A 16,958-nucleotide genomic window follows, 5' to 3' on the forward strand; every position below is an offset into this window, starting at 1 on the left:
GTGCTTCTGATTTTCTGACCTTCAAGCACAGTCCAATGCCTATACCTGAGATCCGTGGCGCTTAAGGAAGCACCAGCATACCTACCTTAATTACGGCTTCTAAGGCTATCTATTTTGTCACCGGGCGGCCCCCTGAGGTCGGCTGAGAAGCACTACGTTCGAGCGTGTTGTTTCGTTCTCATTCACGTCCTGCTGAGCTTCTGGATAACAATCAGTAGTATCATGGCACGCTTCGTGAGTCCTATGGTGGGAATCAAAATAGCCGACGCACAAGCATTCGGCCTTGCTATTTGCGATTTTCTATCTAAGAGGTTCGAATCTAGCTTCTATCAGCATACTCTCGAGGTTGATCCCTGCATCGTCTACCATCTGCTTCACAGCCTGCAGGAGCTCTCTGGGATTCGCTGGCACCCAGTCCTCATGCTGCTTCGCCCGGAGATCCTGCTCCGGATCATATCCCGCAAGCTCCTTAATAGGCACAGAATCCTTCGGCCGCATACATTGAAAAAGCGAACAATGGTGCAACAGCTTTTCACGGAGGGTGATTTTGTCTCCATTCAGGAAGTCATACTCCGGGTTCGCGAGTATTGATTGTTTCAGGACTGCGGATAAGGACCAACTGTCACAGTTCTCTTCTGCGCGATAAGTGTCGTATATTTCGTCCAGAGTGCGCAGAGCTGCGCAGCGGTAGATCCCATACGCAATCTTGCTCTCTGTCGATACTAGTTTAGTGGCATGCTCGGTATCTTTGATTTCTGAACGCCCTTCATACGCGCGTACTTCTTCCTCGTCTTCTGCTGTCATCGATTGGTCCTCGAGGTCCGCGACAGACGAAACATGGAGGAGCTCGTGCAGAAACGCCTGGAGTCTTGTGCCAGAGGAGTAGTGGTACACATAAGTGACACCAGGCACGATGGCGTTATCACTCATTCGACGAGCGAGATTGGAAAAGAAGATATGGTTCAGTGTGATGATGTGCGCTCTCTCATACGCGGTCAGGCCGTTTTCTTCGCTCGTTTCTGCGGCACGAACGATAACAAGATCCCACATATCACATATCAAGTCTTTGACGTGCTCGTCATCAAAGAAGGCCGGTTCGCTTGACTCTAACCCAGTTTGGATCAGTTCTTCGTCTCCCTCATCCATGTTAAGCTGCGCTGTCCACGGCAGACCTAAATCGAGTCTTGCACAGTCTACTTGACAGGCCATGATGTCCTCCTGAATGTCTTTACCGCCTGGTACTTTCATGACAAGATTGCATAGTTGGCGCCATGTGCGGACTTTATCAAGACCCGGCAGCAAGCAAGGGAATTTATCTCGAAAGCATTGAAGCACAGAGTCCTGGATGCGATCGTTGTGTATGTATCGAAGCAAGGCCTTGCCTGTTATAGGACCGGCAGGTAAGTGCGCCTGATCATTGTGAACGCTGCGCTGTAGCACATTCAGACGAAGCTTGCGGAAGATCCGTTTTGCCCGCTGAGTGTCGAACGATGGAGGAAAGAGGCGTGCCTCGACTTCATTGAATTCTGCTTCGAGTTTGCCGTCTTTGGAAAAGTGGCCCGGCTCCAGTAACATTGTGAGTGCAACGGTCTGTGTTTCGTCGAGGAGGTCGTCCATAACCTCTTCTGCTGACTGAGTCGCATCCCAGCAAGCATGGGGAGGTTCCTGGGACTCTTCGTGTTTGACACTGGTCGTCTGTGCTACATAGCAGGAGTGTTGTACTGCGATACCCATTGTGCGTATCAGGTATAGATCTGTAGACGTGTTCCGAGGCACATGAGAATGTGGGACACGAGTTGCTGATGATTGGAGTTATAAGCCGGATCACCATAGCGCATTTGTATGCGGCGTGACAAGGCACACGAACGGCGAAGTGAACAAAGGCGCGACTGACCACAGAGCTCGTTCGTTCGCGCTGCTTGCACTTGCACTACAGTGAAGTTGAACTTCACTTGCCATGTTGCTCGATCCTTTCATTCCTTGTCAACGTAAGCTCTAAGATTTAAGCTAATACTTTGCTCACCGGATGCCTGGCTAAACTTCGAGACGACTTTTGTCAAATATAGATCGACCACTAATTCTCCAGTAATATCACTATCGCTGACGTCTCGTAGAATCGCTACAGGTGAAGCTTGTCCTTGAAGCTATCCGCCAGATCCTCCTGCGTGGGCTGCGACCATGCTTCCTCCAACATATCTTCAAAACTTGTGCCATACCTGTTATTCATCGCGATCATTTGGTTCAGCAGTGACTTGACTGTATTTGGTGTTCTCTCTCCTTTCTCTTGAAGCCAGGGGTCTTTCTCTGGTTTGTAGCCTGGCAAATCTTCAATCGTGATCGCATCAGGATGTCTCAGAATGTTGAACACAGTACAATGATGCAGAAATTGTTCCCGGTGCGTCACGACTGGCCCGGACAAGAAATCCATCTCAGGATACGCCAACATCCAAAACCTTAGCATACCATAGATCGCCCACGTTTCGGCGTTCGCCTCAGCTTGCAGACTACCGTTCAAAACGTCGAGGATGCGTAAGGCCAAGCACCTTACGTATCCGTAAGTTCGGCCCAGTGGTCGACGGAAGCGAGGCTTGCATGGTTCCTGAGGGCGCCCCTCTTGCTTTCCTACCACAACTGAATCATGTTCTGCACAAGCATCCTCGATTTCATCGTGGTACATGACTGCGTCGATAGCACCCAACACAGTGGGGATATGAAACAGCTCATGCATGAATGTTTGCAGTCTGCTCTCACTGATAACGTCGGCGATAGTTGTCACGCCGGCTCGAATCTGAGCGCCGACAAGGGAAGTTGATCGCATCCAGAACCTTGGCGTCAGGTTGATGACATCGCCTTGTACGAAAGCTATGATGTCGTTGATGTTCTCGTATTCTGACCTAACCAGCACCAAGTCTGGCATCATCGAAGATGTGCCGGCCATGGCGGCATCTTCCCACCAGTCGTATTCAGAGGAAAGGGCTTTTTCTTCTAGTTCTGGATCGCGACGTCCTCCCAAGGTGGATGGGGCCGGAAAACCAAGGTCGTGGATTGCATGTCGTACCTGTAAATCTCGAACAACTTTCACAAAGGAGTGCAACTTTCCGCCCCTAGTAAGTGTTTTCCTAGCTATTTGCATCATGTCTCTCCACGTCGATGCTCGACCAGTCTTTCTCACCAGGTCAGGGAATTGTTCTCTCAGCTCGCGCATTGCCCGGATCGGTTTACGATGATTTATGATATACTGTTGAAGTCGTAATTCGGGTATGGGAGGATTCGTGGCGTAGGGCATCAAATTGCTACTTCCGCGCAACAAAGTATTCTCGGCAAGCTTTCTGAATGTTCCTAAAAGTGGTCAGCCGCTGTCCAGCGATTCGAGTCGTGATCTCGATGTGCTTACTGTTTATTCGTTTCCTGTCAAAGCTTGGTGGGAATAGGCGGTCTATCAAGAGGTCATTGGCAATAGGTAGATCTTCTTCCTTTGTGAAAAGAATTGGATCAAGAATCATAGCGTAAGCCGCGAGTCGTGAAAGGTCAAGGAGCTCGTCCAACTCTTGCCTGCTCTGCTTGATCGCTTCTGCTGACAATCTAGACTGAGGTTGATTCGCTTCAGAAGTGCAATCTAGTTGCTCGTCGAGATCCACAGAAGTATCGTCTGCATCCATGCATACGTCTGTAGTTGCTGGTGCGTCATAGCACGAACGTTGGCACAGTACACCCATCGTGAATCGGCAGACTCGAAAGCTGGTGGCCTTGGGCTGATTTCGTTGTAGATTAAGCTCGATCAGAGAATATGTTTTTCTGTCTCGTGGTGTTCTGTCTGCATAGTGTTGGTGCCAGTGGTCAAACGGACCGAGTGAACGTATATGCCACTCATAGCAAGGCTAGCTCGATGGCCAACTTGTACTTGGGCCACATTGTGTTTTGTCAGATTGAAAGAGGCATCTGCTTTCACGAGGCAGCCATGACGATGCAGACTGACGGTGATATATTGTTTGAGTGGCCAAAGTTCAAATGACAAACGGTGCTCGATGAAGGAGGTGAAAGATGCTGTAAACTGGTTCCAGCCCCTCCACGCGGAGATCCAAGCTGGCCGCTTGCCTCAGTTCCGGGGGTCCGCCAGTACCCCGTGAGGAGCTATCATCAGAGAAGCATTAATTAACATCCTGAGATGACATCGCAAATCTGCTGGACGTCTGTTGAACTTCCATCATATCGCTGAGGGGCACGCCAGTCGTGATTACTTATGCGTACATGCGTCCACTTTGATACCCCGGGCGGAGCAGCCCCAACACTCACCGTAGACATGATGTTGAGAGCGCGTGGCTTAGCCATAACTGTCTGGCACATGGCTGCATATGAAGTTGCAGATCCATCTTGCATGTTTCGGTCATCTATCGCTATATGCGCAACGTTCGCCCTCCTTATCATGCTTTCTGCGCCCGACCAATTGTATTTGTCTCGCCGCTGTTTGTTCGCTTCGACGTTTGTCCCGGTCCAACTTGCACCGTTGTCCCATCACGCTGTTCATCTCCGGCAACAAGAGTGCTCGAGTATCTCATGAAAGGCACAGTATTGATAAGCCTCAGTGCTAGATCCTTGTGCCAGGTATATTCTTGGAAGCCGTCGACGGAGACATCTTTCCTGCTGTAGACATTTGAAGCTCGCAGAGTGAATCGAGAGCGTTGAAGAAAGATCTCGTGGGAGTCTGGTAGACTCGTCCGCTAGATATGTTAAGCAAGATATGCACATGCGGGCAGAGTCCTTCAGGTGTCACCGTCCTCTTCTGGTCTTGCTACTAGCAAAGAGTGATCGAGAACGGCAGGATCGAGGTACCAGGTACGCTCATTGGCAGAACGTGATAAGAAGTCGCCATGCTTACATCGAGGAGGGTGGCCAGCGATTTCCTCAATCGCGCGAGTTGCGGAAGCAGGTTATTGTTTGCGTTGTCTGGGAAGCAACACCATACCTAGGTGATGGGACCGGTCATGACTGCTATGAATTGTTCGCACGAGGACGTTAGACCTTACCTACTGTCGTAGACTAATAAGCTCGGTACCAATCACGCCTGTCTCCCAAATATATACCTCAGGCAACAGTTTTGTCCTGCTTGGCACTGCACGTGGACACTCGAGCAGGAACTCCCATCTCTTGAAGAGCTTGACCTTCTTTTGGACGTGCTTGACAAATCGAGACCATCTACGAGCCGTACTACCGTTCAAGTGTGCCGCGCCAGCATGTGAAGCGTGCCCATAGCGCGCCTAACGGATTTGATGAGGAATCTCACACAAGCGAGCTCAAAAGCATCATCGCATGCAATAGTATCGCAGTATCACTCACCGTCGCGTTACTCCTACACAACTCCGGTAAAAGGCTAGCTAGCAGTATTTCATCTCTTTCAAATGATTGGCATGTCAATATCTTGCACGATGATGAAACATCCCTTCATCTAAGAAAACGATCGTTCTCTTACTCTTTTCGTGCTGTCCAGCTGTGACTGAATGAAACTACAGCGCTTTCGCAAGCAATGAAGCCAGCTGATCAGGGTCATATCGCCTCGTGTGCGTGCACATCTCACTATTTACCGAATACGAGTCGACATAAACCGAGAACGACTCGACATGAACAGACACGCCGGTAACCGGATCAGGTCAGCACGAGTGCAATGCCAGGCCTTGCAGGCCTAGCTGAGAAATGCAACCACCACCACCAGAAGTGAGAGTCTTGTACGAAAGCTACCTAGAGTCTATAAGGTAAGAAGGTCAGCAAGATATCGTCGACTACAGCCAGCAGCAGCAGCACCCACTCGAAGCCAGAATCATTAAGCAGACCCGCGCAGAACAACGACAGACAACTCGAGCATCACTATGTCTTCATCTCACTTCTCAGGCAAAGTCATAGCCGTCACAGGCGCAGCCTCCGGCATTGGCAAAGCAACAGCCGAACTCCTTTTCGCCCGTGGCGCAACCCTCGCCCTAGCAGACATCAATGGCCACCACTTGAAGGACGTTGCGTCTACACTCTCATCATCAGCTGGCAGCGGGCAGAAAGTAATCTCAACAGTGGTAGACGTCAGCAAGACCGAGCAGGTCAACGACTGGTTCGACGAGATAAAGAATAAACTCAGTCGACTTGATGGCGCCGCGAACGTGGCCGGTGTGGTGCACAAGTTGGTGCCGCTGAAGGAGATGACGGACGAGATGTGGAATGGCACCGTTGGTGTCAATGCAAAGGGGATGTAAGTTGATTCCTGTAGGGACACATCAAACATGCATGGATACTGATGTGCCGACCAGCTTCAATTGTCTCAGAGCAGAACTCAACCACATCGTCTCTGGTGGCGCAATCGTGAGCGTCGCTTCTGTCGCGGGGTTGAGCGGTGTGGCCAATATGGCCGCATATGTCGCGTCGAAGCATGCTGTGGCGGGGTTGACGAAGACCGCGGCGCAAGAGGCAGGCGCGATGAATGTTAGGATCAATGCTGTTGCGCCGTAAGTCTTGTCTATTGTGTTTGTTTCAGTTATGCCCGATCATCCTGCACAGACAAAAGGTTCGGCTGACATGAGAAATAGTGGCTTCGTCAACACGCCTCTGCTCCAAGCAGCGATGGCAGAAGTGCAGAACATGCCGGCTGAAAAGCAAGGAGCTGGTACAAGTCTGGATGTGGTTGCGATGGGACGAATGGCGCAGCCTGAAGAGGTGGCCAAACTGATCGTGTATTTGTTGAGTGATGATGCGAGCTATGTTAGTGGTCAGATCGTGCGTGTAGACGGGGCTTATCAGGGCTAGAGCGGAATTGCTGCCTGCCTCGTTGTTTAGGCGAGCTGCAAAGGACACTGGCAATGTATTCCGAGGAAGTTCGGAGCATTGAAGGCTTCTGGAACACCGTCATGGTATGCATGCTTACGGCGTATTCTTCGTGGAGCTTTGTGATTAGTAGGCTTGGGTCAGACGATCAGATATGGCATCGATCAGTCCGTCCAGTTCAGGCTATCCCGCCTTGGTCCCAACGTCATAGGAACTCCGCGTCCAGCGCCTTGAAAACATCTCCAGGGCTATTCCAGAGGTACTCCCCATCATCACCCAGTCCATTCTGGTTCACGATCTTATGTATCTCTCCGGTGGTTCGACTAGCCATATAGCTTCTCCTTCTTTGATTGTCGATGGAGGGCGGCAGCGAAGCCAGCTTCTTCCCCATCTTGGCTTTCCATTCTCGGTGACGAACGTCAGGAGCTCCCAGGACTGGTGGATCAGGTAGCAGGAGTTGAGCTTGTAATTCGATGATAAGCGTAGTGAGGTTGGTGAGTAGTTGAATGCCATGGCTGTTGTTGTTTGGTGTTGTCATTCTGTGAGAGTATTTGATGGTAGGGTGGTTCAGGCCGTTTCTGCTTGGTACTGGCTGCCGCCTCGTCTTCTTGCTATCTAGTCCCTAGGCAGATAGGCACTGAAGACGACGTTTTGACCTCTCGACGTATGTTCTTAACAGTTTTGTGACAAAAAAGGAAGATGAGCATTGTTGATGGAAGCCATGACAATGTAGAATATGCTCAGATTGTCAAAACGCGGCGTATACACACTCGATAATTGACAAGCTTTGCGAGTTTGCCATTTGCTGTTTTGGGAGTGGGCGGCGAATGGCACAATCGCGGAACTACCGTGCTTACCCTGGAGGAAGACCTTATGGACACAATTGTTGAGGAGGTGAAAATTGAAGATGTGCTTTGGAGAGTACTAATAGCATTGTTCCGACTCATGCCGATACTTCTGCGTGTACTGAGTTCGGCTTATTGCTCAGATTGAGTCAAGACTGTATGCGTTCTAGCGGTCTCGGAGAACGTGACGATCCCAGATTCTCATTCAAGACAACGACGATCATTAGTGGTTTCAAAACAGACCAGACGAATAGAAGCTCGTAACCAGTGATACTCACCTTCACGTGTCCCAGATGCAATGGGGAACCTCTGGCCTTCTCTCCACCTGCTTCATGATGCCACTCGAAGGTCATCAGTCCAGAAAATGCATTGTTATACCGAAGCTGGAAATATGGCGTACACAAACACTTACATATCTATGCTCTTGCAGTATCAAGCAACACAATGAAGGCACATCAAGGCGCAAACAACCGTCCCCATTCTTCCTCTCCCCACATCTGCTTATACACCTCAGGTAGTGTTGGTTCCAGCCCTGCCTCCGTCTCAATCTCGATCCTCTTGTGCTTGATCCGCTCCAACTGTCTGCGATGAAAAGCAACAAATTCGACATAGGAGTTCCTGTTCGTCTTTGCGACCACGATCATTCGCTCTTGCTTCTGCATGGCGAACTTCATATCTTCCGTTGACCGAGTCTGCAATATCTCAAATCGCTCCTGAAGCCCTCGAATGACCTCGTTTGCTGCCTGGATCGTCCTCTTTAGTAGGTCGAGTTCGGAGAGGTGATAATTGAGGCGGATTTCAAGTTCCTTCTTCGTATCTGGGAGAGGGTCGTCCTTGGTTTCTTCGACAACAGACGTTTGTGACCGGCCACTGTTGGATTTGTGCACTGTGGCACCCCCAGGGAGGAATGATGATAATCTCTTTCGAATGGAGCCGGACTCACTGCCATCCGACGACCTACGTTGGTGGAGTTCGGTCATGGATGAGATGCTTTTCTGACCACTTCTTCGGTCACTTCGTCTGCTAAACTTCTGCAACTTGTTGGACGCTGGGGACGATTGTCGTTTCCTAAGGTCAAAATCGTGGACGCCGTCGTCGTCAATCTGTACTCGTCGTTGGGTAGGTTTCTGGAATCCAGGGTCCACTGGAGATGTTGGAGGTGTATCGGCTAGCGACAGTTTATTCTGCAAGGTGGTGTCAGCGTGTGTCACCAACGATCAGGCACGCGTCGGGCACGTGAAATGGGATCTCACCAATGCTTTGTCTGCCATGGTTCTTGCTTGAAGTCCTGTCTTGAATGGTGTTGCAAATTCTATAGCTGTGATGTGTTGCTGAAATGAGAGTTGGTCGTGTTATGTCTGATGCTCTTGCTATAATTGGCCGAATATCTAAAGATGCGCTGTGGTGCAGTACTTCGAGTTTGCGGAGTGAAGAGAGCTTGCTTGAAAGTGTTTGCAAGTTACAGCTGCAGGTACGACATAGGCACTTACCCACGTTTCAAAACCACGTGGAGGCGCCCGAGGGTGACAGCCATGGCGACTTCTTCATAAGCGATGATTCCTACACAACACTTTGAAAACTTGTTCGTTCAGCACCGCGGCCACTGCCATACGTAGAAACTCAAGCCCAGCCCGATAGCGTCCAACTTGTTCTTTCTCCAGCCTTCGGTCGCATGCCTAACGTGCTCATCCGTTGTTGTGGGATTACGCTCATATCAAAATCTCTACTCGCACCTGATAGACCGTGTGACACAAATTTATCCCGCTGTATCTCGACAAAACTCTTGACTTTTAGAGTGGTCAATAAGCTAGCACCAGCCCATGACCCCAGTGTATCGACTTGCCTCACAGCACCATGTACTGGTGGCTGGCTGTGCTTGGCCTTCTCCCTCAGGTATCTTTCTTCGGGTATTGCTTTATCTGATAATATGAAATCATCGTGCCTGGCATCGGTAGACTGCGTCCTTGCTTGAGCCAGCTCCGAAAGTCCTTCCCTCTTCTTTCTGAGCTTCTGACCCTGAACCTCAGTCCAGCCACGGCGTTCCAAGAGCTCGGAGAATGCCTTCAGAACCACAGCTGGAATGCCTGTGTTCTCTGAGCCTTCGCCAATGAATACAATCCGCGATATGCAGATGCCTCTAATGTCCGATGGCAGGAGTAGTAAAGCGTTGTAAATCAATTGGTGCAGTGGAACCTCCTCGTCGTCTGGATGTACCTCCTGCGCTTTTCCAAACAGTGTCTGTGTGAGATTCTCTCGTATCTTGCCGCACGAGAAAGTGACTGGTTGCGTAAAGGTTTCAGTCGGCCATTCGATCTGCAGCTGGTCACTAGACGACAGGGCCGTTTCTTCGCTCTGTTCTCCTAGTACACGTGTTCCAACCCTTTTCAAGAAGCTCTCAACAGTATCCAAATCAAGTCGATGACCAGGGTTCAGCACCGTCTTCGCCCATGCAGCAAAGTTCTTGGTGAGTAACCTCATGGCTCTCGTGCTTCGATGTGTCCGCACTTCTCGGTATTCGTAGACCGCCGTAACCACAGTCTCCTCCCATCCAACATCCACTACCAGGCCCGAGCGCAATCCGGCCGAGATCAATGCTATCGCAGGCGTAGGAAGAAGAGTTATCGAGGAATATGCCCATCGCTCGAAAAGGGTTTGTAGAATGGTAGACAAAACAGGGTGCGGTAGTACGGATGGTACTACAAGGACTAGCCGAGCGTTTCCAGCATCGATAAGCAAGTTCTTGTTGTAAACTTCTCGGACAGCTCTTTCCAGCTTATCCCCCAGCAAGCCCAGATCGAAGTCTTTCAGGTCGTTCCTCCACAGCTCGTAGCCCTCGCCCCATTTCTCGGGGCTCTCCTTCGGTGCCGTGTAGCCTGGTAGCCACTGTCTGTAGTCTCCCAGCCTCTTCGCATTCGTCGGCCTGAACTCGTAGCGGCATTGTGGGTGGCTCTCGCTCTCTATACCAGCCTTGAGGTATCGGGGTGAGAGTTCAATGATGATCGCGTCTTCTTCCTTGCCGTACGTTGAGCCCGGAGTGGAGAAGTTGGAGGAGATGTAGCGCGCGGGAGGGGTTACGGGAGTCGATGCATTTTCCGACCTCGATAGTCCTCGCCGGCTTATCTCATCCTTGGTGGCCGATGCCGAAGGCTTGGTCGGTGACCTCGGCGTGTCTGCCATGAATGTCCTGCATTCTGCTGCTTCTGCGCTCTGGGGTATGGAACGCAGCACTAACATCGCTGCATATGAAAGAAGTCACGTGATAGCGCGCTGAGTGAGACGCGTCGAGGTCTCGTTGTCTCGGCGATTTCATTGACCCGAAATGGTGGCAAGCATCAACACAAAGCATTTGCTCCTATCTATCTCGACAGCAGCAATACCAGCGTAGAAGAGGAGGGAACCGACCCAGCATCATGTTAGTAAGATGGGTATACCAGGAGTCTTGAAAGAAATTGGCAAAGGCGAACGTGTAGCCCTCGCCAAATTGGCCATCGATCATTTTGACAAGCATAGACGACCACTACGCATAGCCATTGACGCAGCCATCTGGAATTTTCAGAATCAAGCTGGACAGGGTGGAAAGAACCCGGCGTTACGCACGTTGTTTTTCAGGCTATTGAAACTACTCGCTCTACCCATTCACCCGGTCTTCGTGTACGATGGCAAAAACAAGCCACTCACCAAACGAGGCAAGACGGTGAGCAGGTACGGGACATGCATTCCAAATGAGCTATCCAAAAACCTGGCCGCCAGGTTTCAGTTTCCGCATCATACTGCGCCTGGAGAAGCCGAGGCCGAATGTGCTTTTCTGCAGAAGAATGGCATTGTGGATGCTGTGATGAGCCAGGACGCCGACGCTATCATGTTCGGCTCAACTCTGACGTTGCGTGATTGGTCGAAGGAGGGTACCAAGGGCAACAAGACTCCGACGCATGTGAATGTGCTGGATCAGGTCAGGATCAAGGAGATGTGCGGACTGGATACGGCAGGCATGATCTTGGTTGCGATGTTGAGTGGTGGTGATTACCATGAGGGTGTACCTGGGTTCGGACCAGCACTGTCTTGTTCAATTGCGAGGGCGGGGTTCGGCCAAGAATTGATTGAGCTTGTGCGAGACGACGACGATGGCGGCCTGCGAGAATGGCGAGAGCGACTCCAGTACGAGCTGCAGACGAACGAGAGCGGATATTTCTTGAAGAGGCACAAGACTGTTCAGGTGCCAGAAGACTTCCCGAATCGGACGATATTGGGTTATTATCTCGATCCAGCCGTGTCGAAGAAGGAAGATATGGATAATCTCGAAAGGCGGTGGCTACAGTGGTGGGACAAGGAGATAGACATTCCTGCACTTCGAGATTATGTGGGCATGACCTTTGACTGGCTGTATAAAGGCGGTGGCAGGAACTTCATCCGGAAGATGGCTCAACCGCTATTTCAGCACCGTCTGAAGATGCAGTGGGTGAGAGCAAATGCCTTCTCGACCAAAGATATTACAGATCGGAGGAAACACTTCACTACTGATGGTATCGCTGAGCTGAGAATCTCTGTAGTGCCAGCAGATCTGGTCGGTATCGATCTTGATGCTGAGGAAGAAAATCCCGAGTTTGCAGACATCGACGGACAGGCTGGGGAAGATGAGGCTGAAGCTGCAGGCGAAGCTACGAAAGAGCCAAGTGCAGACATCCAGGAAGAGCCTTCGAGTCCAACCAAAAGGAGACAGAGACCACCGTGGGATCCTCGAGCGCCTGAAAAGTGGTGGATCCCCGAATCTTTGTTGAAGATGGGGCTGCCTACACTTGTGAAGCAGTGGGATCAAGAGCAAGAAGAGATCCGATCAGACCCTGTAAAGTTTGCAACTCGCAAATGTAAGCCGGTTGCGAAAGGAAGCAAGAAAATTGACCAGAACATGAAACATGGTGCACTGAAAGCTTTCTTGCCGGTAGTCAAGCCGCCTGACAAGAGTAGGGATGTGCTGGTGGCGGAGCTACCAAGCATTTCCGGCCTTCCAACAAAGAAGACGCCTTTCGAGCGGTCAAGGTCGAATCCTCTGGCCACTGTAGCATCGCAGGAGGCGAACATTGAAGTCTACTTTAGGTCGACGGAATCGACGCAGACCTGTCAGGATGTGGACAAGAACGTGGAAGACCTCGATTTGCCAGATGTGCAGCAGTTGTTTGGGTCTTTAAAACAAAGGCCTGCCCGGAATCCGCTTCAAAGGTCCCAGACAATGCCGACAGAAATGGCAGCGAGTAACGAGTCTGAGGAGAGTGATATTGAGCTTCCCACCACCGTGACTCGGCGGAGGAAACGAAATCCGAAAGAGGATACCGAGGACGTTGTGTTTGTCAGCACGACGAAGCTTCCGCCTCCTATATCGTCCTTCTTCGGTGCACGCACCCGCAGAAGCAAGCGCTCAGAGCCCAGACTGGACTCTGTGACCGAGGCAGCATCACCATTAGTGTCCTCCGATCCGGTAGCGGCGCTTGTTGGTAGGAAGGTTGGCGTTTCGCGTGAGAGCTTACCCGGCGCATGGAGGGAAATTCCTCTGACGCCCTCGCAGAGTTCGAGAATCAGCTTTGTTGACCTCACAGATACGTGATCAGCCTCCATCGAGCTCAGGGTCTTTTAACCTTCCAGAAATCCTTATTTTCAAAGTACGCTTTGGTCCTTCCAATTGTCACACCAGATGACCCGAAACCTGCTACACCGGCAGGCTTTTCTATACTAATTCGGGCATTCTCGAAGCCATAACTCATGGTCACGGTTTGTGCTATAGCGGTTGCCAATGCTTCAATAGTCTCGTAACTTGAACCCTCAATACGCTGGTGTATTTAGCACTTATCTCTGACAAAGGCTTGATGCACTTACCTCGACAACCTCTTTCACCATATCCTGGTAGGCCAACCCCGGTGACGGTTCCATGCTGACACCAGCATGAATGGCCGAACTGAGGCGGTTTTCCATTCCCCAGATGTGGAAGGTGATTTGCAACTTCTGCTTTTCGAGACGCTCGTGGCTGTTCACACCAATGATGCACCTGCACTCCAAGTCACGAATTGTCATTTCCTGGAACACGGGTGTTGGACTGCTCCCCTCCGTGTGGCCCCTCCACGAGAATCCAATCCCATTGTTCGCGGCCAGGATACCTTTTGGTAAGACCACACTTATGGACCAAGATGCGGTAACAGGTAGACTTGATCGGATGGCTTGATAGAGCTGTGTAACACTGTCGAACTTCTGGTCGAAAACGGCAGCTTTCAATGATTTGTATGCCTTACCATAGTCGATGGTGTAATTGACTGAATCTTCTCGAGCAGCAGCCTCGAGGCCTGCTGGAGGCGTCAGATGCAGCTCGAGTTCGACTGGCTGTATCTTATCTGGTCTGTGCCAGGCATCGAGACCTACCACTGCTTCGAAACAGATGCCTTTCAAGATGACTTCATCTCCCGTTGCCTCCGCGGCGCCCATTTTCGCACTTGCCTCTACGATCTGACAGTGATCTGTATTTGGCATGCACAATTCTGTCTCTCGCTTTCGTAAGAGCGAATGTAGATATGGAGAGTCACCAAAAGGCCTTCCTTTTAACCACAAACACGCTGCTCCTGCTCCACGTGGAGAATTCAGCGAAGATCCTGGGGTCGGCTGAAATTTCGACGCTAAAACGCGATTGACATCTGAAATGCCAGGAAATTCATCGCACCTGCCTTGCTTACCATTCCTCCTACAAATCCCTCGTGTATTACTCTCTGTCGCCTACGTTTCGAATCTTTTCCGTTTGTAACAAACGCAATATCACCAACTCAAATAACATCTATGGGCTTCGCAGAGCTATCAGGTTCCAATATCATTTCTTGCCCTTATGTCTGCATTCGCACCAGCTGGATTCCCATGAACCGCGACTCACATATTGAAGAGACACAAGACTTTGGCTGGCTAACGGCGTCGGGTCCGTCCTGAGAGGCGGACGAAAAGATTAAGCGATTTTGCGACACAGACAGGCGTGTTCAATCACAATTTTAGGAACATACCGCGAGGTTGGTAGATATTCATACACCAAGGGAAAATTTACGGTGCGCTCGTCGCGCCATTACAGCCATGGCCGATCTTCATGAACTGAAAAGTGCCGACATGGCCGAACCTTCGCATGCGGAAGACCACGGTATTCTTGGCCCGATGGACGGTATCGATGAACCACAAATTACACCAATGCGCACGCGCAGTCCTCCAATGAGCCCAAAGAACCTTGCGAACAGAAATGAGCTGAGTCCAGAAGATAGAGGTCGTTCTGCCGCCATTGCTGGAAGTGTCATTCTTTCCAATGCTGCGAAGAAGAAGAAAAGGAAGCACAAGAAACCCAGACTGGCCAATGGCGCAGCCAGTCCTGTCCCAGTGCACGGTTTCACACCCATCGACTCGGCCGCAGAAGATTCGGATGCTTCTTCCCGACAGACACCTCGAGTTTTGTCGCCCCTCCCGCGCCTACCAGGCTTCAATCCGTCGCGACCACAGTCGCCTGGTGTTTCCAGCCTGAGGGCACAGCTTGAAGCCATGGATGTTCGGAGCAGATCAACCTCCCGAAGACGAACTGTAGGCTCAGATACTCCTAGCAGTGGTGAGGGATCAGATCCCCAAGACGACTCTACAGAAGAAATGGTCAGCTACGATATCAACTTGGACCAGGATTACGTGAGCAACTCTTTGGAGGACAAACAGGACGTCAGAGGTGCCGATGCAGATCAGCGAGCGACTTCAGTGCTACGAAAGATGACTGCTGACGATTTTGTACCCATCAGATGCCTCGGTGATGGCGCATTTGGAACTGTGCTGCTCGTTCGTCAGAAAGCCACAGGACGATTGTTCGCTCAGAAGACTTTGACGAAAGCTACACTAAAGGTACACAAGCGAGTCGTGGATAGGACCATGTCAGAGCGTCAGATTCTGGAGCTTGTCAATCGCCAGCCGTTCATCGTCGACCTCTATTACGCGTTTCAGGATCATGAACGACTCTACCTCATATTACAGTATGCCGAAGGTGGCGAGCTTTTTCGGCATCTCGAGCTCGAGAAATTCTTCCCAGAAGAAGTCGCCTGTTTCTACATGGCAGAAATCGTACTAGCGCTTGACTTTCTGCACCGCACTATCGGTGTGATTTACAGAGACCTGAAGCCCGAGAACTGTCTACTTGACGCCGACGGCCACCTGCTTCTTACGGATTTCGGGTTGAGCAAAGTCGCTGTCAAGGATGTTGGCACACCAGGCGGTAGTCGCTGCACCAGTCTTGGTGTTGGCACGATCGAATACATGGCCCCCGAACTCATTCGTGGGTCTGATTTATCCGACTTTGGCCCAGGGTACGGAATTGCATGCGATTGGTGGAGTCTCGGTGCAATGGGCTGCGATCTGATGACAGGCAAACCACCCTTCGGCGGCGGTAATTGGACCAAAGTCCAGCAGAACATCATGCACCAGAAGCTCAATTTGCCGTACTTTCTCTCGCCAGATGCGAAAGACCTGTTGACGCGCCTCTTGCGTAAGGAGCCTAAGAAGCGACTTGGAGTTGGGCCGAACGATCTCAATGTTATCAAGAAGCATAGGTTCTTCAAGAAAATTGATTGGAAGAAGCTCGAACGAAGAGAACTGGAGCCACCGATCAGACCATTCCTAACTGATCCATCTCTAGGCGAAAACTTTTCGAAAGAATTCACTGACCGCCCTGTTGACGACTTCGTCACCAAGCATAGTCGGAAGCTGTCGAAGTCAGATCCTTTTGGTGGCTTCAGCTATGTTGCAAGTCATAGCTTTCTGGAACAGTCTCTTCTTGGTGATCTGGATGAGGCGGTCCATGATGAATGAGTCGAGTGATACCAGAACGAAGCATTTCCGAGCTTCACCATAGTGTCAAAAATCCGGTCAAAGTGCTACGGACGAAGCCCGGTCGTCGTTCGACGTGGCTTCAACTTCAGTCTCCGAAAAATCACCAACATGGCCTACGCCTTCCTTTTGCCTTTCCGACTCTTGACGCTTTTGCCTTTCTTTGACCTTCTTTGGCTTTTTCGCACTTACTGGACCATCGGCATGTTTGTTCTTCCACTACACGCATCCTCAGCACAACCGAAGCTAGCTTAGGGAAAGTTGTTCGACATACCATGCCACCATACCGATAGTGGGGATGCTCGGTTTCATGCCCTTTAGCATCCTCGACACCACCAGAAACCGACTTCCAACATTTCCCTGGACACAGAAAATTCCATTTCCCGCTTTCATCTATTTGGCATCTTACTAGGATCGGTCGAGGTGTACCACATAAGCTACATG

General features: G+C 50.8%; 10 protein-coding genes across 10 annotated transcripts; 4 read left to right on the forward strand and 6 right to left on the reverse strand.

Moving 5' to 3' along the window:
• Positions 1-300: 300 nt before the first annotated feature.
• PMZ80_008920 (uncharacterized protein) lies at positions 301-1,734 on the reverse strand (the record flags this gene model as incomplete). The annotated part of the gene is made up of 1 exon (XM_064877316.1): positions 301-1,734. The coding sequence occupies one exon, from the start codon at positions 1,732-1,734 to the stop codon at positions 301-303; it is 1,434 nt and encodes a 477-aa protein (XP_064726818.1).
• A 385-nt stretch (positions 1,735-2,119) lies between these two features.
• Positions 2,120-3,659, reverse strand: PMZ80_008921 (uncharacterized protein; the record flags this gene model as incomplete). Its single annotated transcript, XM_064877317.1, has 2 exons — positions 2,120-3,339; positions 3,395-3,659. 2 exons carry the CDS (start codon positions 3,657-3,659, stop codon positions 2,120-2,122), a joined length of 1,485 nt encoding a protein of 494 aa, XP_064726819.1.
• A 2,202-nt stretch (positions 3,660-5,861) lies between these two features.
• Positions 5,862-6,236, forward strand: PMZ80_008922 (uncharacterized protein; the record flags this gene model as incomplete). The annotated part of the gene is made up of 1 exon (XM_064877318.1): positions 5,862-6,236. One exon carries the CDS (start codon positions 5,862-5,864, stop codon positions 6,234-6,236), a length of 375 nt encoding a protein of 124 aa, XP_064726820.1.
• Positions 6,237-6,384: 148 nt separating this feature from the next.
• On the forward strand, positions 6,385-6,783 carry PMZ80_008923 (uncharacterized protein; the record flags this gene model as incomplete). The annotated part of the gene is made up of 2 exons (XM_064877319.1): positions 6,385-6,485; positions 6,567-6,783. 2 exons carry the CDS (start codon positions 6,385-6,387, stop codon positions 6,781-6,783), a joined length of 318 nt encoding a protein of 105 aa, XP_064726821.1.
• A 223-nt stretch (positions 6,784-7,006) lies between these two features.
• Positions 7,007-7,339, reverse strand: PMZ80_008924 (uncharacterized protein; the record flags this gene model as incomplete). The annotated part of the gene is made up of 1 exon (XM_064877320.1): positions 7,007-7,339. The coding sequence occupies one exon, from the start codon at positions 7,337-7,339 to the stop codon at positions 7,007-7,009; it is 333 nt and encodes a 110-aa protein (XP_064726822.1).
• A 762-nt stretch (positions 7,340-8,101) lies between these two features.
• On the reverse strand, positions 8,102-8,917 carry PMZ80_008925 (uncharacterized protein; the record flags this gene model as incomplete). Its single annotated transcript, XM_064877321.1, has 2 exons — positions 8,102-8,830; positions 8,900-8,917. The coding sequence occupies 2 exons, from the start codon at positions 8,915-8,917 to the stop codon at positions 8,102-8,104; spliced, it is 747 nt and encodes a 248-aa protein (XP_064726823.1).
• A 349-nt stretch (positions 8,918-9,266) lies between these two features.
• On the reverse strand, positions 9,267-10,880 carry PMZ80_008926 (uncharacterized protein; the record flags this gene model as incomplete). The annotated part of the gene is made up of 1 exon (XM_064877322.1): positions 9,267-10,880. One exon carries the CDS (start codon positions 10,878-10,880, stop codon positions 9,267-9,269), a length of 1,614 nt encoding a protein of 537 aa, XP_064726824.1.
• Positions 10,881-11,067: 187 nt separating this feature from the next.
• On the forward strand, positions 11,068-13,242 carry PMZ80_008927 (uncharacterized protein; the record flags this gene model as incomplete). The annotated part of the gene is made up of 1 exon (XM_064877323.1): positions 11,068-13,242. One exon carries the CDS (start codon positions 11,068-11,070, stop codon positions 13,240-13,242), a length of 2,175 nt encoding a protein of 724 aa, XP_064726825.1.
• A 239-nt stretch (positions 13,243-13,481) lies between these two features.
• Positions 13,482-14,111, reverse strand: PMZ80_008928 (uncharacterized protein; the record flags this gene model as incomplete). Its single annotated transcript, XM_064877324.1, has 1 exon — positions 13,482-14,111. One exon carries the CDS (start codon positions 14,109-14,111, stop codon positions 13,482-13,484), a length of 630 nt encoding a protein of 209 aa, XP_064726826.1.
• Positions 14,112-14,738: 627 nt separating this feature from the next.
• Positions 14,739-16,496, forward strand: PMZ80_008929 (uncharacterized protein; the record flags this gene model as incomplete). The annotated part of the gene is made up of 1 exon (XM_064877325.1): positions 14,739-16,496. The coding sequence occupies one exon, from the start codon at positions 14,739-14,741 to the stop codon at positions 16,494-16,496; it is 1,758 nt and encodes a 585-aa protein (XP_064726827.1).
• Between the last annotated feature and the right edge of the window lie 462 nt (positions 16,497-16,958).

The sequence above is a fragment of the Knufia obscura genome, assembly GCF_036327395.1.
Source record: "Knufia obscura strain CCFEE 5817 isolate CBS 148926 chromosome Unknown scaffold_12, whole genome shotgun sequence".
In the NCBI taxonomy this organism is placed as follows: domain Eukaryota; kingdom Fungi; phylum Ascomycota; class Eurotiomycetes; order Chaetothyriales; family Trichomeriaceae; genus Knufia; species Knufia obscura.